Source organism: Ranitomeya imitator, chromosome 2 (assembly GCF_032444005.1).
Source record: "Ranitomeya imitator isolate aRanImi1 chromosome 2, aRanImi1.pri, whole genome shotgun sequence".
NCBI lineage: Eukaryota > Metazoa > Chordata > Amphibia > Anura > Dendrobatidae > Ranitomeya > Ranitomeya imitator.
In genome coordinates this window covers 472368448-472392648 of record NC_091283.1, presented here as the reverse complement: position 1 = coordinate 472392648, position 24201 = coordinate 472368448, and the positions used below count along the sequence as shown (strand labels likewise).

Genomic DNA, 24201 nt, shown 5'->3' with positions numbered 1-24201 from the left:
CTTGCATTGGTATCGGGTATCGGTATCGGCGATATCCGATATTTTTTGGATATCGGCTGATCTAATCCGATACCAATACTTCTGGATATCGGAAGGTATCGCTCAACACTAATAGAGATTATTTTCAGTAACAGGGCAGTCATCTACTGAGGTCCTCCACTATTAGGGTGCGTCACAGAGTTGTAATCAAGGTTACCTGGTTAGGGGCCCACTCAGAAGCTTCGCCCCCCTGAACCAAAACCCTAGCTACGCCTCTGGCTGTGTGTGATATTTGTGCAAAGTGGAAGAATTTAGGAACTGCAGCAGCTTAGTCATGAAGCGGAGACCACGTAAAGTTACAGAGTGGGGTCACCGAGTGCTGAGGAGCAAAGGGCAGAAAAGTCACCAACTCCCTGCTGACTACAACTGCAGAGTCCAAACCTACTTTGGTATTAACATCAGCACAAAAACTTAATGACATGGGTTTTCATGGCTGAAGAGTATCATACAAGCCTTACCTCACCAAGCACAATGCGTAGCATAGGAAGGAGTGGTGTAAAGCAGTTGCCACTGGACTCTGGAGCAGCAGAAATGTGTTCTGTGGAGCGACGGATCACACTCCTCTATCTGGCATCTCTTGGATGAGTCTGGGTTTGAATGACAGGAAATCACTACCAAGACAAATTGGACAATTGTAGCTTCCATCTTTGTGGCAACAGTTTGGGGAAGAATCTGTTCCCCATGAATTTGCCCCTGTACACAAAGCGAGGTGCATAATAGATAAATTTAGCATTGAAGAACATGAGCGGCCGCACAGAACCCTGACCTCAACTCCATGTATCACCTTTGGAATGAAAAACGGAGATTGGGAACCAGGTGTTCTCCTTCACCATCAGCGTCTGACCTCACAAATGCTTTTCTGGATGAATGAGCAAAAATTCCCATAGACACCCTCAAAATTTTATAAAAAAAACCTTCCCAAAAAATAGGAATCTGCTATAGATGCAAAGGGAGGAGCAACTTCACAGTAATGTATATGGATGATGGCATGTCATAAAAGCTCCTGAAGGTGCGATGTGTAGGCAGGCACCCCAATACTTTTGTTCATAAATTATGAGTATAGTATATAGTGCCAAATACAATTAAACACATCCAGCTGTCTTGAGTGTCAGTATGAAGGGACTTCAAGATCCAACTAGAGGAAAAGGAATTTCCTTAAAAACCACGTCAGATCTGAGTAGGGTGTAGGCATCAGCAGTACCATAACTTCTCAGTGTCATCTGCTTGTGGTGTATGCAGTGTGCAATATCATCAGACACTGACAAGTTCTCACGACCTATAGAATGACTCTCCAAAAAGCTTCTAATATGAGGTAATTATACTGATTATTGATAGAATTTTACATGAATTACTATCTACCTATCTATCTCTCATATCTATCTATCTCATCTATCTATCTGCTCTGTATTTACAGACAGTGAAACCTACATGCCAGGTTTGGTATATGCCTGTGGAAGTGCTTTTGCACCCAGATTCTTTCTATGCTGAATGTGCTGCTCTATTTTTCTATTTTCTATCTATCTATCTATCTATCTATCTATCTATCTATCTATCTATCTAGAAAAAGAAAACAAAAAGCAGTACCAAAAGAAAACAAAGGGTGCAAGAAATCCTTCCAGGTATATACCAAACCTCCAGAAAAATGAAGGCAGCACTCATACAATTAGGTTCTGTAGAAGGACGTAGATCTGGGGATTTATTATGATGGAATATAGGCTGAACTGGATGGACAAATGTCTTTTTTCGGCCTTACTAACTATGTTACTATGTTACTCCAATATAAAAACTAATAATAATTTTAAAAAAATAATAATAAAAATAATAATAATTAAAAATAATTTCTATTGGAGTGCTGCCTTCATTTTTCTGGATAATATTTATTTATCTATCTATCTTTCTACCTTGAATGTAATAGTGTGTGCACCCCTGGTCAAAATTACTGTTATTGTGAACAGTTAAGCAAGTTGAAGATGAAGTGATCTCTAAAAGGGCTAGAGTTAAAGATAACACATTTTCTTTGCATTTTAGGCAAAAAAAACATACAGATATTTTTTTCTATTACATTTTAAAAATTACAGAAAAGAAAATGGGCTGATGCAAAAGTTTGGGCTCCCTACATGGTTAGTGCCTAGTAGCATCCTCTTTTGCAAGGGGCAAGTATCACAGCTTGTAAATGGTTTTTGTATCCAGACAAAAGTCTTTCAATTCTTGTTTGAGGGATTTTCATCCATTCTTCCTTGGAAAATTCTTCCATTTCTCTGAGATTCCTGGGTCTGCTATTTTGAGGTCTAACCACAGAATTTCAATGATGTTCAGATCAGGGGACTGTGAGGGCCATTTTAATACATTCAGCTTGCGTGTTTTGAGGTAGTCTATTGTGGATTTTGTTGTGCATTTAGGATAATTATCCATTTGTAGAAGCCATCCTCTTCAACTTCAGCTTTTTTTACAGATGGTGTTATGTTTGCATCAAGAATTTGTTGAAATTGTATTGAATCCATTCTTCCCTCTACCTGTGAATTGTTCCCCATGCCATTGGCTGCAACACAACCCCAAAGCATGACTGATCCACCCCCATGTTTAATGACAGAAAGGGGTTAGACATACTATTCCATCCATGTGGGGTGGGCCCTACTTCCCATGGACGAAATAGTACATCAGGCGATCGGCCACGCTCACGGGGGGAGCGCGGCCGATTGACACCGGGTGTCAGCTGATTATAACAGCTGACATCCAACACTATGTGCCAGGAGCAGTCACGGACCGCTCCTGGCACATTAACCCCCAGCACACTGCGACCAAAGATGATCGCAGCGTTCCAGCAGCATAGGGAAGAATCACACAGGGAGGGGGCTTCCTGCGTGCTTCTCTGAGACCCTCGGAGCAACGTGATATGATCGTGTTGCTCCGAGGGTCTCCTACCTCCTCCTCCCTGCAGGCCCCGGATCCAAAATGGCCACGGGGGTGGGGGTGCAGGGAGGTGGCTTGCAAGCGCCTGCTCATAGCAGGCGCCGGCAAGCCTTCTTCAGTGCCTGTGTGATCGCTGATCTGACACAGTGCACTGCAAATTCTCAGATCAGCGATCTGTCACTGTAACATGATGTCCTCCCCTGGGGCAATGTTACAAAGTAAAAAAAAAAATATTTACACGAGTACAAACAAAAAATCCTAAAAAAAGAAATATATATATATATTTCCAATAAATACATTTCTTTCTCTAAATAAAAAAAAAACAATAAAAGTACACATATTTAGTATCGCCGCATCTATAGCGACCCAACCTATAAAACTGTCCCACTAGTTAACCCCTTCAGTGATCACCATAAAAATAACGATCAAAATGAGAGATATAAATAACCATGGTATCGCTGAAAACGTCATCTTGTCCCGCAAAAAACAAGCCTCCATACAGTGTCATCAATGAAAAAATAAAAAAGTTATAGTCCTCATAATAAAGCGATGCAAAAATAATTATTTTTTATATGAAATAGATTTTATCGTATAAAAGGACCAAAACATAAAAAAATATATAAAAGAGGTATCGCTGCCAATCATAAAAATCCGCTAAAAAACCCGCTATAAAAGTAAATCAAACCCCCTGTCATCACCCCCTTAGTAAGGGCAAAATAATAAAATTTAAAAAATGTATTTATTTCCATTTTTCCGTTAGGGCTATGGTTAGGGCTAGGGTTAGGGCTAGGGTTGGGGCTAAAGTTAGGGTTAGGGTTGGGGCTAAAGTTAGGGTTGGGGCTAAAGTTAGGGTTAGGGTTGGGGCAACAGTTAGGGTTAGGGTTTGGGGCTACAGTTAGGGTTGGGGCTAAAGTTAGGATTAGGGTTGGGGCTACAGTTAGGGTTGGGGCTAAAGTTAGGGTTAGGGTTGGGGCTAAAGTAACCTTTAGAGTTGGGGCTAAATTTAGGGTTAGGGCTACAGTTAGGGTTGGGGCTAAAGTTAGGGTTAGGGTTGGGGCTAAAGTTAGGGTTAGGGTTTGGATTACATTTACGGTTGGGATTAGGGTTGGTATTAGGGTTAGGGGTGTGTCGGGGTTAGGGGTGTGGTTAGGGTTATGGATGAGATTAGGGCTAGGGGTGTGTTGGAGTTAGGGGTGTGGTTAGGGTTGGGATTAGGGTTAGGGATGTGTTGGGGTTAGGGATGTGGTTGGTATTAGGGTTAGGGGCATGTTCGGGTTAGGTGTGTGGTTAGGGTTATGGTTAGGTTTGGGATTAGGGTTAGGGGTGTGTTTAAGTTAGGGTTTCAGTTAGAATTGGGGGGTTTCCACTGTTTAGGCACATGAGGGGCTCTCCAAACGCTACATGGCGTCTGATCTCAATTCCGGCCAATTCTGCGTTGAAACAGTAAAACAGTGCTCCTTCCCTTCCGAGCTCTCCTGTGCGCCAAAACAGAGGTTTACCCCAACATATAGGGTATCAGTGTACTCAGGACAAATTGGACAACAACTTTTGGGGTCCAATTTCTCTGGTTACCCTAGGGAAAATAAAAATTTGGGGGGCTAAAAAATCATTTTTGTGTGAAAAAAAATTATTTTTTTATTTTCATGGCTCTGCATTATAAACTGTAGTGAAACACTTGGGGTTCAAAGTTCTCACAACACATCTAGATAATTTCCTTGCGGGGTCTAGTTTCCAATATGGGGTCACTTGTGGGGGCTTTCTACTGTTTAGGTACATCAGGGGCTCTGCAAACGCAATGTGACGCATGCAGACTATTCCATTTAAGTCTGCATTCCAAACGGCGCTCCTTCCCTTCCAAGCTCTGCCATGCTCCCAAACAGTAGTTTTCTCCCACATATGGGCTATCAGTGTACTCAGGAAAAATTGGCAACAATTTTTGGGGTCCAATTTCTCTTGTAACCGTTGGGGAAATACAAAACTGAGGGCTAAAATTTTTATGGAAAAAAAGAATTTTATTTGCACAGCTCTGCGTTATAAACTGCAGTGAAACACTTGGGGGTTCAAAGTTCTCACAACACATCTAGATAAGTTCCTTGGGGGGTCTAGTTTCCAATATGGGGTCACTTGTGGGGGGGTTCTAATGTTATGTACATCAGAGGCTCTGCAAATGCAATGTGATGCCTGAAGACCATTCCATCTAAGTCTGAATTCAAAACGGCGCTCTTTCCCTTCCAACCTCTGCCATGCACCCAAACAGTAGTTTTCTCCCACATATGGGGTATCAGCGTACTCAGGACAAATTGGACAACAACGTTTGGGGTCATATTTCTCCTGTTACCCTTGGGAAAATACAAAACTGGGAGCTAAAAAATTATTTTTGTGGAAAAATTTTTATTTTTATTTTCACGGCTCTGCGTTATAAACTGCAGTGAAACACTTGGGGGTTCAAAGTTCTCACAACACATCAAGATAAGTTCATTGGGGGGTCTAGTTTCCAATATTAGGTCACTTGGGGGGGTTTCTACTGTTTAGGTACATCAGGGGCTCTGCAAACGCAATGTGACACCTGCAGACCATTCCATCTAAGTCTGAATTCAAAATGGCGCTCTTTCCCTTCCAACCTCTGCCATGCGCCCAAACAGTAGTTTTCTCCCACATATGGGGTATCAGCGTACTCAGGACAAATTGGACAACAACTTTTGGGGTCCAATTTCTCCTGTTACCCTTGGGAAAATGCAAAACTTGGGGCTAAAAAATAATTTTTATGGAAAAAAAAATAATTTTTATTTTCACGGCTCTGCGTTATAAACTGTAGTGAAACACTTGGGGGTTCAAAGTGCTCACCACACATCTATATAAGTTCCTTAGGGGTTCTACTTTCCAAAATGCTGTCACTTGTAGGGGGTTTAAATATTTAGGCACATCAGGGGCTCTCCAAAAGCGACATGGCATCCCATCTCAATGTTTTTTTCACAAATAAACGCAGGTAATAGCAAAGAAATTTTACCACTAACATGAAGTACAATATGTCACGAGAAAACAATGTCAAAATCACTGGGATCCGTTGAAGCGTTCCAGAGTTATAACCTCATAAAGGGACAGTGGTCAGAATTGTAAAAATTGGCCCGGTCATTAACGTGCAAACCACCCTTGGGGGTAAAGGGGTTTATGGTTGGTGAGATGTTCTTTTCCTGAAATTTTGTGCCCTTTTTTTCTCACATACCTTTGATCATTGTAGCCCAAGAGTTCTATTTTATCCTCATTGGTCCCCAGGACTTGTTTCCAAAATGCATCAGGCCTCTAAAGCTAGGCGTATGCTTCCTGGCTTCAGAGGGTTACATTGCACATGTCCAAAAGTTTAGAAAATGACTTTCAGTCATGCGCAATGGGCGCCTCTGAAGCAGTGAAGAGTACATCTGGCTTCAGAGACACAGTGGCCCTGCCAGAATGAGCAGTGCATGTGCACAGAATTGCATGTGCTGGCAATGTAGCTGGCTCTTGCAAATTGTGTTATCATGCCCATGGGGTGCATGATAACATAGAAAGAGGGCTGACTTATCTGGGGAACTAAAGCTCAGTTAACTAGTCAAAGTCCTCAATAAAATAGGAAAAACAGAGGATATACATGCTTTTTTAAAGAATTTATTTAACTGAATTATGTTATACAGGGATGGTTAGGGAGGGAGTTTAACCCCTTAGTGAACGAGCCAATTTTGATCTTAATGACCAAGCCAGTTTTTACAATTCTGACCACTGTCACTTTATGAGATTATAGATCTGGAAGGCTTCAACGGATCCAACTGATTCTGAGAATATTTTTTCGAGACTTATTATACTTCATGTTAGTGGTAAAAATTTCTTCGATATGACTTGCATTTATTTATCAAATTTGGCAAAAATTTTGAAAATTTTCCAATTTTAAAACTTTTAATTTTTGTGCCCTTAAATAAGACAGTTATGTCACACAAAATAGTTAATAAATAACATTTCCCACATGTCAACTTTACATCAGCACAATTTTGGGAACATAATTTTTTTTGTTAGGACGTTATAATTGTTAAAAGTTGACCAGTGATTTCTCATTTTTCCAACAAATTTAGAAAACCATTTTTTTAGGGACCACATCAAAAATTGAAGTGACTTTGAGGGGCCTACATGAAAGAAAATACTCAAAATGATACCATTGTCACTTCTAAAAAATGCACCCCTCAAGGTGCTCAAAACCACATTCAAGAAGTTTATTAACCCTTCAAGTGCTTCACAGGAATTAATGGAATGTGGAAGGAAAAAATGAACATTTAACTTTTTTGACACAAAATTTACTTCAGACCCAAACTTTTTAATTTTCACAAGGGTATCAGGAGCAAATGGACCACAAAATTTGTTGTGCAATATCTCCCAAGTACTCCAATACCCCATATAAGGGGGAAAGCCACTGTTTGGGTGCATTGCAGGGTTTAGAAGGGAGGGAGCACCATTTGACTTTTTGAACGCAAAATTGGCTGGAAGTGATGGCAAGCACCATGTTGCGTTTGGAGACCTCCTGATGTGCCTAAACAGTTTAAACTCCCAAATTCTAACTCTAACACAGCCCTAACCCCAACCCTAACCCCAACACACCCTTAACAGTAATCTCAACCCTAACCATAACCACAACCATAACCCTAACACAACCCTAACCCCAACCCTAACCATAAGGCTATGTGCGCACATTGCATATTTGCTTGCAGAAATATATGCAAGGTTTCTGCATCTCTTGGCCAAAAAATGCAGTGTAAAATCCATGTGTTTTTTTATGTGTGATGTCATTTCCTTGTTCAACCTCTTCTTCATTCTCCATTGAAGACCATAACATCATTACATACCAAGTTCAAATTTATAATATTTACTCACATAAAACAAATATTAATAACCACTTATACTGCTTTTAACGCTAAAGCTCATGTTTTTTTGTATTCTGTCTGTATATGTAGATTTTATTGTCTATTCATGTCCTATTTTTGCAAGTTAATACTTTTGAAATTTGAACAAAATATATATTTATAATACTTGAGATCACATGTTCCTTCATACTCTCTATAGGTTTATATATACACTGCTCAAAAAAATAAAGGGAACACTAAAATGCCGCATCCTAGATATCACTGAATGAAATATTCCAGTTGTAAATCTTTATTCATTACATAATGGAATGTGTTGAGAACAATAAAACCTAAAAATGATCAACGTAAATCACAACTAATATCCCACGGAGGTCTGGAGTTGGAATGATGCTCAAAATCAAAGTGGAAAATGAAGTTACAGACTGATCCAACTTCAGTGGAAATGCCTCAAGACAAATGATGCCCAGTAGTGTGTGTGGCCTCCATGTGCCTGTATGACCTCCCTACAATGCCTGGGCATGCTCCTGATGAGGCAGCAGATTGTCTCCTGAGGGATCTCCTCCCAGACCTGGACTAAAGCATTCGCCAACTCCTGGACAGTCTGTGGTGCAACGTGATGTTGGTGGATGGTGCGAGGCATGATTTCCCATATGTGTTCAATTGGATTCAGCTCTGGGGAATGGGCGGGCCAGTCCATAGCTTCAATGCCTTCATCTTGCAGGAACTGCTGACACACTCCAGCCACTTGAGGTCTGGCATTATCCTGCATTAGTAGAAACCCAGGGCTAATCGCACCAGCATATGGTCTCACAAGGGGTCTGAGGATCTCACCTCAGTACCCAATTGCAGTCAGGCTACCTCTGGTGAGCATATGGAGGGCTGTGCAGCCCTCCAAAGAACTGCCACAACATTACTGGCCCACTGCCAAACCGGTCATGCTGAAGGATGTTGCAGGCAGCAGATCGCTCCCCATGGCATCTCCGAACTCTGTCACGTCTGTCACATGTGCTCAGTGTGAACCTGTTTTCATCTGTGAAGAGCACAGGCCGCCAGTGGTGAATTTGCCAATCCTGGTGTTCTGTGGCAAATGCCAAGCGTACTGCACGGTGTTGGGCTGTGAGCACAACCCCCATCTGTGGATGTCGGGCTCTCAGACATCCTCATGGACATATGCACATTTGTAGCCTGCTGAAGGTCATTTTGCAGGGCTCTGACAGTGCTACTCTTGTTCTTTCTTGCACAAAGGCTGAGGTAGCGGTCCTGCTGCTGAGTTGCTGCCCTCCTATGGCCACCTCCATGTCTCCTGGTGTACTGGCCTGTCTTCTGGTAGCGCCTCCAGCCTCTGGACACTTCTTGCCACAGCTCACATTGATGTACCATCCTGGATGAGCTGCACTACCTGAGCCACTTGTGTGGGTTATAGAGTCCGTATCATGCTATCACAAGTGTGAAAGCACAACCAACATTCAAAAGTGACCAAAACATCAGCCAGAAAGCATTGGTACTGAGATGTGGTCTGTGGTCCCCACCTGCAGAACCACTCCTTTGAGTGTGTCTTAATAATTGCCAATAATTTCCATCTGTTATCTATTCCATTTGCACAACAGCATGTGAAATTGATTGTCAAACAGGGTTGCTTCCTTAGTAGTGTTGAGCATTCTGATACTGCAAATATCGGGTATTGGCCGATATTCGCTGTATCGGAGTTCCGATACTGAGTTCCGATACTTTTGCAATATCGAATACCGGAATCAGAAGTTCCCATAATGCAATGATGCACTATAATGGAGGGTGGGCGGTGCGTGGGCGGAGACTGCATGTCGGTGTGTGTGGGCGGGGTCTGTGCGTGACCAATGGGGGTCTGTGTGGGCCTGCCGGGGGTCTGTGCGGGGAGCCGGGGTCTGTGCGGTCTGCCGGGGGTCTGTGCGGGCCTGCCAGAGGTTGTGTGTATGTGCAGGCATCGGCCGATGGGACTACAAGTCTCATCGGACTATGCCTACTACAATGACAGTGATTGACACATTAGCCAATGATGGGACAACAGTAGTCCCATCATCCGGCTAGTGTGTTGAATGTAAAAAACCCCACAAACATACATGCTACATACTACATACAACATACATACTACATACATACTACATACATACTACATTCTACATACATACAACATATATACTACATACATACATACATACTACATACATACAACATACATACTACATATATACTACATACTGTAGCATGGCTAAAGGGTTTGTAGTCGATGGGAGGTATGTGCCACATAAGTGCCTGGTTGCTGTAATGTAGCCCGGAGTATTCCTTTCTTGCACATAATCTTGTATATGTGTTTCAGGACCTGTGGTAATGTCAGACCACATGGCTAATCATGTGATGGGTTACTGGGTGGGGTTAGCTCTTTATAAGACTGGCTAATCCTTTACACAGGAGAGATGTGTGGAGGTGAAACCCTCCTGAGTGTGTTACGGCTTCAGGACTGAGCCGGATGAACTGGACACTTGTTTTTCTTTACCTGAACCAAAGGCTATTTGTTTTATGTTGTTTGCAACATGGTTTATGAAGCAATAAACCCAGTGAACTTTAAAGGAACACGTCTCCTGAGTGTCAGCCGTCGCAGCTGAGTGAGTGAAATCCTTACAATTGGTGGAGACGTGCGAGCAGCGTTCCCAGCGGAGACGTGAGTTTATTTTGAATGTCCTGGGTCAAGGCTGTTGCAAGCCAGCAAGCATTGCCGGAGAAAATGGAGGACCTGCTGAAACAATTGGTCCAGATGCAGTCACAGCAGGAGAAAAGGCAGCAAGAGACCAACAGGCTGTTGATGCAGCAGATACAACAGAGCCAGCAGGAGCAACGGCAGCAGATGCAACAAAGCCAGCAGGAGCAACGGCAGCAGTTACAACAGAGCCAGCAGCAGATGCAGCAGAGCCAGCAGGAGCAACGGCAGCAGATGCAGCAGAGCCAGCAGGAGCATCAGCAGCAGATGCAGCTTCTGGCAACCGCCATCCAGGGCAAGGCGAGCGCCCCAACCCCAGGTTTGGCTGATGACACCCACGTCCGGAAAACGGTAAGACGCGCGTTGCAGAAAATGACTCCCGGGGATGATGTTGAGGCCTTCCTGACGGTGTTTGAGAGGGTCGCTGAGAGGGAAAAACTTCCGCCAGAGCAGTGGGCAGAGGTACTTGCGCCATACCTGACGGGAGAACCCCAGAAGGCGTACTATGATTTGACCTTGCAGGATGCCAAAGAGTATCACAAATTGAAAGCCGAGATTCTCGCACGTTTGGGGGTGACACTGACTGTCAGGGCACAGCGAGTTCACTCCTGGGGCTATCACCGGGACAAACCACCTCGTTCCCAAATGTTTGATCTGTTGCACCTGGTCCAGAAATGGCTGCAGCCAGAATCCTCTGCGCCTGCACAGATGGTAGAACGGGTGATGATGGATCGGTTTGTCCATTCCCTCCCGAGGCCTATACAGTCTTGGGTTGCCCAGGGTGATCCCCAGAATGCCGATGAGCTGACCGGACTGGTTGAGAGGTACCAAGGGTTGGAAGGCTCCTTCGGGAGGCAGCCCATGCCGTACTGGGGATCCCAGAAGGCAGCTGAGTCCCAAAAAGGGGTGGTGCGTCCAAGGTCACAAAGGGCGGGGGAGGTGGTGCCCAAGGTCCCCACGGGTGATATTATTTGTTGGAGGTGCCACAAGCCAGGACATATAGCTGCCCGTTGTTCCCAAACCACTGAGCAGATGGACTGCAGCATGGGACGCCGTTGTTCATACTATGCGTATCCAGCTTGCAGTGTGAACTCTCCGCCCAACGAGGGACCTCAAGCATGTCCCGTGAAGGTGAACGGTCAAGCAGTAACGGCACTGTTAGACTCGGGGAGCCTAGTGACCCTGGTGAGGGCCACTTTTCCTCTCCACCTGCTCCCGGGAAAGAATGTCGGAGTGCGGCTCATACATGGTGATGCAAAGGACTACCCTGTGGCCAGTGTGAACATTGAAACGACATGTGGCACGGAGTCCCACATAGTCGGCGTCGTTCAGGACTTGTTGCACCCTATAATTATTGGCCGGGATTTCTGTTTGTTTTGGGATTTGTGGGGGAAAGGTTCTGAGCTCCCTAGCAAGAGTAGGGAACCAGTGAACCCGGGAAGGGTGGTGCCACACCCAGAGTCAGACAGATTTCCTTTTTGTGTCCTGGCTGGAGATGAGGAGGAAGTGTCCCCTGCATCTGACATTCTGGAGTTAGAGGTATCCGGTGAAAATTTTGGGACTGCCCAACATAGGGACCCCACTCTGAGGGAAGCCTTTAATAATGTCACAGTTATTGACGGGGTGGTACAGGAGCCGGGGGCAGACACAAGATTTCCCCATTTTCTAATGAGCAGGGAGTTGTTGTACCGGGTCACGAAAATAAGGGAGGAGTTGGTAGAGCAGTTGGTAGTGCCGGGTCCATATAGACGGAAGGTGTTGGACATGGCCCATTCACACATCTTGGGTGGACACCTAGGGGTGGAAAAAACGCAGGAACGGGTTGTGCAGAGGTTCTATTGGCCTGGGTGCCACCGGGAAATAGTGAACTATTGCAGGTCCTGCCCTACATGTCAGCTAACTGCTCCCACTCCTCATTTCCGGAACCCCCTTGTGCCACTGCCCATTATTGAGGTGGCATTCGAGAGAATTGCCATGGACTTGGTCGGTCCCTTAGTTAAATCAGCCCGGGGCCATCAGTATATATTAGTCATCCTGGACTACGCCACACGCTATCCTGAGGCAATTCCCTTGAGAAATTCTTCTTCAAAGAGTATAGCTCGCGAGTTGGTCCATGTCTTTTCCCGGACAGGTCTGCCGAAGGAGATCCTGACTGACCAGGGGACACCTTTCATGAGCAAGGTGATGAGGGAACTATGCAAAGCCCTGAAAATCTCCCAGTTGAGGACCTCGGTGTACCATCCCCAGTCAGATGGCCTTGTTGAGAGATTTAACAAGACACTGAAGAGCATGCTGAGAAAAGCTATAGAGAAAGACGGTAGAGACTGGGATTGTCTCTTACCCTATTTGATGTTTTCCATTCGTGAAGTTCCACAGGCCTCCACAGGTTTCTCACCGTTTGAGCTTCTGTATGGCCGACATCCACGAGGACTCCTGGATATAGCCAAGGAAACCTGGGAAGCCGAAGTCACGCCCCACAGAAGCGTCATTGAGCATGTGGCCCTGATGCAGCAGAGGATTGCAAAGGTGATGCCTATCGTGAAAGAACACCTTCTCCAAGCACAAGAAGCTCAGGCCAGGGTCTACAACCGGTCTGCAAGAGTGAGGCAATTCAATCAGGGAGACCGAGTTCTTGTGTTAGTTCCGACAGTGGAAAGCAAGTTCTTGGCCAAATGGCAAGGGCCATATGAGGTTGTCGAGAAACTTGGTGAAGTAAACTATAAAATTCACCAACCAGGAAGACGGAAACCATTCCAAGTATACCATGTCAACCTTATCAAGCCGTGGCAAGATAGAGAGCCGACAGTAACTCCATCGTTGTTAAGCAACCCAGAAGATGAGGTTGGAGCGGTTACTATAGCGGAGACGCTATCGGAGTCCCAGAAACAGCAATGCCGGGAGTTACTCCAGAAAAACAGGGACCTGTTTTCCGAGTTGCCTGGGTACACGAAGGTCATAGAGCATGAGGTCCTGACAGAGCCCCATGTGCGCGTGAACGTGAAGCCCTATAGAATTCCTGAGGCCCGTCGAGAAATAGTCTCCAAGGAAGTGGAGCGTATGTTGAAGCTTGGAGTCATTGAGGAATCCAAGAGCGGTTGGTCGAGCCCAATTGTCCTGGTCCCAAAACCTGATGGGGAGTGGAGATTTTGCAACGACTATAGGAAGTTGAATGAGGTCTCCAAGTTCGACGCATATCCCATGCCCCGAGTTGATGAGCTCATCGAAAGGCTTGGGCCCGCCAGGTACATAACCACCTTGGATTTGACGAAGGGGTATTGGCAGATCCCCATGGCACAGGAAGCCAAGGAGAAGACGGCGTTTTCTACACCAGATGGATGCTTCCAGTATGTCCGGATGCCATTTGGCCTACAGGGAGCTCCGGCCACCTTCCAAAGGGCTATGGATAGAGTCCTTGCACCCCACAAGGCATACGCTGCTGCGTACCTAGATGATATCGTCATCTTTAGCCCGGACTGGGAGAGTCATCTGGAGAAAGTCCAAGCGGTGTTTGATGCTATAAGAGAGGCCGGATTTACAATAAACCCGAAGAAGTGTGCATTGGGTAAAGAAGAAGCTAAGTACCTTGGATACATAGTGGGTCATGGAGAAATAAAACCCCAAATCAGTAAAGTGGAGGCAATTCAAACATGGCCAAAACCAGTTTCCAAGAAGCAAGTTAAAGCCTTCCTGGGAATCGTGGGATATTACAGGAGGTTCATCCCAAACTTCGCCATAATGGCGGCGCCTCTGACTGACCTGCTAAAAGGGACAAAATCAGTAATGGTAAGTGGTCCGAAGAAACAGATTCAGCCTTCCAAGAAATGAAAGAGGCTTTATGTAAGCAACCCGTTCTGATGGCCCCAAACTTCAAGAAAGAGTTTATTCTTCAGACAGATGCCTCAGATGTTGGGGTGGGAGCAGTCCTTTCCCAAGAACTACATGGGGAGGAGCATCCTGTTCTCTATCTGAGTAGGAAGCTGTCCTCATCTGAAAAGAACTACTCAGTCGTTGAGAAGGAGTGCTTGGCCATAAAATGGGCAGTGGACACATTGCGGTACTATCTGCTGGGACGTAAATTTAGACTGGTATCTGACCATGCCCCGCTTAGGTGGATGAGAGAAACGAAAGGAAGAAATGCTAGAGTCACCCGTTGGTTCTTAGCCCTGCAGGACTTCAGTTTCCATGTGGAATATAGGGCCGGAAAGCTGCACGGTAATGCGGATGCCCTATCGAGAATCCCTTGTTTAGTGGGGGAAAGTGCCAAGCCCCACGGCTTTAGGCAGAGGGGGGAGGTATGTAGCATGGCTAAAGGGTTTGTAGTCGATGGGAGGTATGTGCCACATAAGTGCCTGGTTGCTGTAATGTAGCCCGGAGTATTCCTTTCTTGCACATAATCTTGTATATGTGTTTCAGGACCTGTGGTAATGTCAGACCACATGGCTAATCATGTGATGGGTTACTGGGTGGGGTTAGCTCTTTATAAGACTGGCTAATCCTTTACACAGGAGAGATGTGTGGAGGTGAAACCCTCCTGAGTGTGTTACGGCTTCAGGACTGAGCCGGATGAACTGGACACTTGTTTTTCTTTACCTGAACCAAAGGCTATTTGTTTTATGTTGTTTGCAACATGGTTTATGAAGCAATAAACCCAGTGAACTTTAAAGGAACACGTCTCCTGAGTGTCAGCCGTCGCAGCTGAGTGAGTGAAATCCTTACAATACATACAACATACATACTACATACCTACAACATAAACCAAAACTCAAGACAGGGGTCAAAAGAAGGAGAGTTACCAGGCTAGGATATACATATATTCATTTTTATTATTACGATAGCAGATGGTCTAATTACAAAGCATGATAAAAAATATATATTAAAAAGATGTGCACTACAGGACATATAATAATAATTATATTAATAATATAATTATTACATAAAAAATAACAACCCGCTGTATGAAAAAAGGAAAAAACCTGATGCTGAACAGTTAAATAGGTGAAAAAAATGGGGTGAAGATTATATCAAATATAAAGTATAAATATATACACATAAAAATGTAAAAAAGTGTAACAGTGACTAAAGTGCTCAAGTGCCACAGCAAGCATAAAGTGTTTGCACCGGTCCGATAAAATTATCAGGGCCAGCATAGATATCAGAGCACTGCTCTGCCAAAGGTAAAAATCAGTGGGGGAAATAATAATAAAAAGCATACAGGATACCTTTATGGGGTTAATGTCCTTATGCAAACGCACCCCGACGCGCGTTTCGGTAGATTTTCCTTCGTCAGGGGGTTTAATTAGTTATAATAACGCCAGGTATTTATAGTATGTGCAGTCCAATGATTAAATGTGGTCTGGGTACACATGTTGCATGCGCAGCCAGGAGGTCCCGGAAGTCCCGGAGCATCACGTCACGCAACTGGACGCACGGCATTGTGGATCCGGTGTTACCAAGGCCACAGCGATGCGACGCCCCAGGGCCCAGGGACACAGGCCACACATGCGCACAACCAGGAGCGCGCCATCATTGAATGCAGGTAAAAAAGAATGATTATGGACAGTGCGTTCAATATGAGAAAAAAAAGGGAGAAAGTGGTACTAATACATCAGCGCAAAAAACGAAGCTTATGACAATATCAGAAATAACTGATTAACCCATAAATAACAAATCTGGACCGAAAATATCCTAAGAAGACTGCAGTAATATTAATATGCATACATCTATATATATAATTGTCTAAGGGTTTTTCTGTCTGTCTGTCCTGGAAATCCCGCGTCCTCGACCAATCAGCGACGGGCACAGCATGGCGACGATGAAGTCATAAAGGTTGCCTCAGCGACGGGCACAGTCTGCCGCGAATTCGCCTCGACCAATCAGCGACGGGCACAGTATCGACGTAGATGTCATAATGGTTGCCATGGCGACGATGATGTCATAAAGGTTGCTTCGACCAATCAGCGACGGGCACAGTCTGCCGCAAATTCTGGAATCATCATTGTCCATATACTACGGGGACATGCATATTCTAGAATACCCGATGCATTAGAATCGGGCCACAATCTAGTATGGACAATAATAGAAGAAGAAAAAGAAAGAAAAAATATCAAAATAATAATTAATTAAATAAAATATATAAAAAATAATAAATAAATATAAAAATAAATATAAAGAAAAATAATAATACTATGGCGTCCATAAAATCATAGAAAAAAGGAAAGAAAATAAAAAAATTAAAATAAATAATAACAGAAAAATAAATAATAACAAATGAATAATATAATTTTTGCAATAACTTTTGTCTCTGCTCAGCTTCCCCTATGGCCAACCGCCACAACACAGTATGGCGCCCGACCACATAAGGGGGAAACCGGACGAGACCACCACATAGTATATCAAATAGATCTGTAGCATGAATTATATCATTATAATCACACATAAATAATGGTTATAACATTACAAAAACAGAAAACAAATATGTATCCAAGATGGTCCAAATACGATGACACCCATCATCAGGGGGTACTAAATGTCCATGTATAGCTGAAGATGATTGGTATTTCAAAAGTAGGCATCCGTAGTAGTCACACTTAAACCCATCTTCACAACTTAATAATAATAGACTTTCTAAAAATATAAAATAATGGCGTTAAGACATATAAAATGAAAATATATAAAATAGAATAAAAGTGACAATGTGCAAAAAAAGACTATATTAAAAAGGCCACATAAAAGGAGAGAAAAAGGGGGGCCTACAGGGATCATAAAAAGGAAGCAAAAGATAAATGTTCATTCAATCCATTGGGGAAAACAGTATCAAGCGTCCAAATCCACTTAGTTTCCATCATAGCCAAGCGTGAACTAATCTTTCCACCACGTTCACTTAGTTTAATTACGTCAATACCAGTTACTCTTAAAAGGGACGCATCACAATTATGAAAAAGTTTAAAGTGCTTTGGTAGAGTCTTTAAAGTGATAATATCATCAATTTGAGTGGCCGCTTGAATGCCCAACACATGTTCACGAGTGTGGACTTTTAATTGCGTTGTTGTCATCCCTACATAAATCAAGGCACATGGGCAGGTGGCATAATAAATAACTGCCTTGGTTTTACATGCTATTGTATTTTTAATATCGTACGTCTTGGACCCCTTTGAATTTGAAAAAATGTGAGTTTTTTCAATATTAGGACATGCCACACATCCCTTACATGGTCTACAGCCAGGGGAGTCCTTAAAATTAGATCAAAAAGTAGGGGCTATAGGATCATGATGGTAATGACTCCTAACAAGGTAGTTGCCTAAATTTCTTGCCCGTTTGTACGTGATATTAGGGGCGTTGCCTATGTACTGCGACAAGACTGGATCTGCCTGAAGGATTGACCATGATTTAGAGAGATATAGTCTCATCAAATTGGTCTGTCCGTGGAACTGGGTGATATACCTAACTACGTTATCTGACGAGGTGGGTTTAGCACAGTACAGGGCTTGATGCCTGGATGTATATTTAGCACGATGGTAAGCCCTTTTTATAGAATGCTGGCTATATCCACGTTGCAATGCTGTAAAGAGATCTTTAGAAATGACATCCCTATCAAGAGCCCCACGTAAAATTACTAAGAGCTCCGACTGAAATTTACTTAGAGGGTTAAATGTCAATTTCTGGTAGCAGTTTTTATCTTTCAGGTGTCTAAAGGCACCTAAATTGCAAGTTATTGAGCCTACCATTTCTACACTCTATTTTCTCCCAAAAGTCCATAAAAATAAGAACAATCCTCCTGGGAGACCAATTATATCAGGTTGTGGTAATTTTTTAGAAAAAGTAAATAGATTTGTTGATTCAATACTCAATCCTCTGGTAGAAATGTTGCCATCATTTATTAAAGATACAGGCAATTTTCTTAAGAAAATCGATGGACTCCACATCCACCAGGATGCTATTCTGGTAACGTGTGATGTGGAGTCTCTTTATACAAATATAAAACATACTGATGACATACGAGCGGTTAAATATTTTTTACCGTCATCCTCTACCTCGTTGGCCACAAATGAATTTGTTACTGAACTCCTGAGTTTTACATTATGTCACAATTTTTTTCTTTTTAAGGGGTCCCTCTACCTACAGCACCAGGGCACTGCCATGGGGGCGTCTTTTGCGCCCGCTTATGCAAATTTATTCCTGGGGCTGTGGGAGAGGGACCTCTTCTCATCTGATTTATTTTCATCTATGGATCGCATCCCATTATGGGTGCGATTCATAGATGATATTTTAATTATTTGGCAGGATTCGGAGGATGCACTTCATTCTTTTATGTCTCTTTTGAATCAAATCGGTCAAAATATACACCTGACTTATAAATTCGATAAAAACATGATTGAATTTTTAGATGTTATGGTAAAAAGAGGGGATGATGACTGTCTGCAAACTGACTTATACCGTAAATCTACTTCCGTTAATGCTCTCTTACATGCTACTTCATCACATCCTCTGGCAATGATAAAATCTATCCCTATAAGCCAATTTCTACACCTCCGAAGACTGTGTTCTGATGACAGGGACTTCGAGAAACAGGCAATGGAGCTAAAAACTAGATTTCAAGAACGTGGATATAGCCAGCGTTCTATAAAAAGGGCTTACCATAGTGCTAAATATACATCCAGGCATCAAGCCCTGTACTGTGCTAAACCCACCTCGTCAGATAACGTAGTTAGGTATATCACCCAGTTCCACGGACAGACCGATTTGATGAGACTATATCTCTCTAAATCATGGTCAATCCTTCAGGCAGATCCAGTCTTGTCGCAGTACATAGGCAACGCCCCTAATATCACGTACAAACGGGCAAGAAATTTAGGCAACTACCTTGTTAGGAGTCATTACCATCATGATCCTATAGCCCCTACTTTTTGATTTAATTTTAAGGACTCCCCTGGCTGTAGACCATGTAAGGGATGTGTGGCATATCCTAATATTGAAAAAAACTCGCATTTTTTCAAATTCAAAGGGGACCAAGACGTATGATATTAAAAATACGATAACATGTAAAACTAAGGCAGTTATTTATTATGCCACCTGCCCATGTGCCTTGATTTATGTAGGGATGACAACAAGGCAATTAAAAGTCCGCACTCGTGAACATGTCCTGGGCATTCAAGCGACCCATGAAATTGATGATATTACCACTTTAAAGACTCTACCAAAGCACTTTAAACTTTTTCATAATTGTGATGCATCCCTTTTAAGAGTAACTGGTATTGACGTAATTAAAGCAAGTGAACGTGGTGGAAAGATTAGTTCACGCTTGGCTATGATGGAAACTAAGTGGATTTGGATGCTTGATACTGTTTTCCCCAATGGATTGAACGAACATTCATCTTTTGCTTCCTTTTTATGATCCCTGTAGGCCCCCCTTTTCTCTTTTTTTATGTGGCCTTTTAATATAGTCTTTTTTTGCACATTGTCACTTTTATTCTATTTTATATATTTTCATTTTATATGTGTTAGGTCTCGAGTTCCTGCTTCTGCACAGGGGGAATCTCGAGCCATCTCCGCTGCAGTCTCCCATTCTTATCCAGCCGCAGTGGAGTCTGCTCAGCAGGGACGTCGGTCCCAGCGTCTTGCTCAGTCTCACTCTGTACAGAGAGTTACTGCTGCTTCTTCAGCTTCTGCCATTAAAGCCAGTGCTGGTCAGCAGCGAGCGGACTTCTCTGGGGCTAAGTCCTTGTCTGCACACACTGAGCATGCCCAGGGCAAGATCTCCCGGTGGAGATCGAGGGTCATGTGCTCAGGCTCTGCAGCACATTCCATTGGTCCTCTTGGCAGGTCTTGGAAGGGCAAAGTTTCTGTGGCCACTTCCTGTGCTGCAACTATATAAACTGCGCATGACCGCACGGCCATGCGCTAGTGTACATTTGCTTACGTGTGTTTGTTGTGAGTGCAAGTCATCCTTGGATACCCCTTCCCTATTGAATGTCTGTTCGCGGAAGGTGTATGGTTGCTATCTAGCGCCCGACTTATCCTACAGCACTAATCACACGTTACAGCGTCCAGTTGCTGTGACCGCCAGTACGGCGCCGTGCACTTCCTCTGTGCTTTCCTTACCCAAGCCTGGGTGGTTAGTGGCGTTCGTCAGTGCGGCACAACATGCACTCTTGTGCCCTAATATTGTTATTCAGCTTCCTTACACACCCAGCTGCGGTGTTGTGCCAGCAAGGGTCTAATCGGACTTCAATCCTAGTTGGGGTTGAGTTCGCTGACTGCTTGCTCGCCTTCTATGTGCGGTACCGCGATCCTGTGACGCAACAGGATCGCTTCCTTCACGCTGGGTGAAGTTTAACCCACATGTGTATACTTATGAGTACCGCGATATAGTCCGTCATTACTTAGCAGCAGGTTCCATCTCTGCACAGTGGACCCCGGGCTGGGAACGCACCATACTCTATCTGTCTTATCATTTGGTGCGTTCCGCTAGCCCTAACATTACACTAGCGCCAGGGTCTGGCTAGTAATGACGGACAAACAGCAATCCTTGCGGTATATCCAGCAGCTGGAGGGTAGGTTGGCGGCTCTTGAGAGCGCAACCTCAGCTGTGGATGTTACCGCAGTTGCTGTACAGGCTGCTAGCGTGGCTGCAGCAACCCTGTCCATTGCCACCCCTGCTCCGACATTTTCTCGCCTCCCGCTGCCAGAAAAATTTTCTGGTGATAGCAAGTTTTGTAGGGGATTTGTGAGTCAGTGCTCTATTCACCTCAAGCTCCTGGCTGCACGTTTTCCCACAGAGCGGGCTAAGGTGGGATTTATAGTGTCTCTCTTGTCGGACAGGGCGTTGGAATGGGCTACGCCGCTGTGGGAGCAAGGTGATCATGTGGTGCAGAGTGCTCCGCTGTTTCTGAGCACTATGAAACAGGTCTTTTTAGGACCTCAAGTCACCCATGATACTGCGCTCCAACTGCTGGCATTAACTCAGGGTGAGTCCTTGGTCAGTCATTTTGCCGTCCAATTCCGCACTTTAGCTTCTGAGCTGGATTGGTCGGATAAAGCTCTTATCCCCATATTTTGGAGGGGCCTGGCTGACCACGTTAAGGACGCTCTGGCCACTAAGGAGATTCCTGCCACACTGGAGGAGTTAATAACTGTCTCCACTCGAACTGACCTCCGTTTTAACGAGCGGAGGTTAGAGCGAGCCCAGTGTAGGCAGAGGTTTCGGCTGGCTCCTACCTTCGCCAAACCTCTGGAATCTCCGGTCCTGGTTCCTGAGTCACATGAGGCCAGGGAAGTGTCACAAGCGGGATCTAAGTCTCGGACCGCTTGTGCACTCAAGGTCTGTCATGTTTGCCAGCAGTCAGGACATCTAGCCACCAGATGTTCTCAGCGGTCACGGAAACGTCAGCGTCTAGTGGTAGTAGGTGGAGGTACACTAGACACGGCGACGTTTGCCTCTAAATTGTCCATTAAGGGGACAATTACTATAGGCTCATTCTCCCACTTGGTAGAGCTCTGCGTGGATTCTGGGGCGGAGGGCAATTTTATGTCTTCTGCCTTCGCCCAACGTCATGCAATACCCCTGGTTATGCTATCTCAACCAGTAACGGTACGAGTGGTGAATGGGTCGACACTGCCCTCACAGATAACACACCAGACCATCCCTTTTACTCTGTCCATGTCGCCATCTCATCAGGAGATTATATCTATGCTCGTCATTCCAGAGGGAATTGATGAGGTCCTGTTGGGAATACCTTGGCTACGGTACCACTCTCCTCATATTGAGTGGTCCTCTGGCAGTATCCTGTTATGGGGTGAATCTTGTGGGGGTAGGTGTCAGAGGGAGTGCGTTCAGGTTGCTACTACAGAGGTACCCGCAGATCTTTCCTCTCTCCCCAAGCAGTATTGGTCTTATGCAGACGTGTTCTCCAAAAAGGCGGCGGAGATCCTTCCGCCCCATCGCCCCTATGACTGTCCTATTGATCTCTTGCCTGGTGCTGAGCCTCCCCGGGGTCGAGTCTATCCGCTATCTCTCCCGGAGACGGAGGCAATGTCACAGTACATCCAGGAAAATCTGGCAAGAGGATTCATTAGGAAGTCAGTGTCACCTGCTGGGGCAGGGTTCTTCTTCGTGCAGAAGAAGAATGGGGAATTGCGTCCATGCATAGACTACAGGGGTCTTAATGCTATCACCTTTAAAAATAAGTATCCTTTGCCCTTGATATCTGAGCTCTTCGATAGGCTTCTGGGAGCAAGGGTATTTACTAAACTAGATCTGCGGGGTGCTTACAACCTGATTCGCATCCGTGAGGGGGACGAATGGAAGACGGCTTTTAACACCAGGGATGGGCACTATGAATATCTGGTGATGCCCTTCGGGCTCTGTAATGCCCCAGCCGTTTTCCAAGACTTTGTGAACGATATCTTCCGGGATATGCTTTCCACCTTGGTCGTAGTCTATCTGGATGATATTCTCATCTACTCTCCAGATATTGACTCCCACCGGAGAGATGTTTGCAAAGTCTTCGACCTCCTACGGGCAAACTCCCTCTATGCCAAGTTGGAGAAGTGTATGTTTGAGCAGGAGTCCCTACCTTTCCTAGGCTACATCATCTCTGCCCAGGGATTGGCTATGGATCCTGCCAAACTACAGGCTGTGATGGACTGGCAGGAACCCCATTCTCTTAAAGCGGTGCAGCGCTTTATGGGGTTCATTAATTATTATCGCCAGTTCATTCCGCACTTCTCAACTTTGGTAGCTCCCTTGGTTGCCCTCACCAAGAAGGGGGCGAATCCCAAATTGTGGTCTGAGGAGGTCTCCAAGGCCTTTAACTCTATAAAGTCACACTTCGCTAGTGCTCCCATCCTACATCGCCCCGATGTTGATAAGCCATTTATCATGGAGGTGGATGCCTCTTCTGTTGGTGCTGGAGCAGTCCTCTTCCAAAAGGATGCTCAAGGTCGGAAGCATCCTTGCTTCTTTTTCTCCAAGACCTTCTCACCAGCAGAGAGGAATTATTCCATCGGGAACAGGGAGTTGCTAGCCATGAAGTTGGCTTTCTCGGAGTGGAGACATCTCTTGGAGGGAGCACGTTTTCCCTTCCAAGTCTTCACAGACCATAAAAATTTGGTGTACCTGCAGACAGCCCAGCAGTTGAATTCTCGCCAGGCCAGATGGTCCTTATTCTTCTCCCGGTTTCATTTCACCCTCCATTTTCTTTCTGGGGAGAAGAACATTCGGGCCGACGCTCTCTCTCGCTCCGTTGTGTCATCTGCGGAGGAGGAGGAGGAGCCTCGGCTTATTGTCCCCACCGAGAGCTTGAGAACTGTGGCCCCGGTTTCGCTAGAGTCTGTGCCCCCGGGCAAGACTTTTGTTCCATCCAATTTGCGACCGGAGGTTCTCTCTTGGGCACACTCGTCCAGGGTGGGTGGACATTTTGGTACCAAAAGGACATCTGAGTTACTGGCGAGGACGTACTGGTGGCCGCATATGGCTCGTGATGTCGCAGAGTATGTTCGGGCGTGTGTCTCTTGTGCCAAGAACAAGACTCCTCGGCAACGGCCAGCTGGTTTGCTTTTTCCTCTGCCGGTGGCGGACAGGCCCTGGGAGATGGTCGGGATGGACTTTGTGGTGGGCTTACCCAAGTCTCGTAACTGCAC

The 24201-nt window shown here is 44.8% G+C and overlaps 1 protein-coding gene across 1 annotated transcript in view; it reads left to right on the top strand.

Moving 5' to 3' along the window:
* Positions 1–1284: 1284 nt before the first annotated feature.
* OCSTAMP (osteoclast stimulatory transmembrane protein) overlaps positions 1285–24201 on the top strand; it is a 101384-nt gene continuing 78467 nt past the window's right edge. The window contains exon 1 of the mRNA XM_069755673.1: positions 1285–1351. Within this exon, the coding sequence (XP_069611774.1) occupies positions 1323–1351 (29 nt within the window). The 5' untranslated portion in view covers positions 1285–1322. The remainder of the gene's footprint in view (positions 1352–24201) is intronic.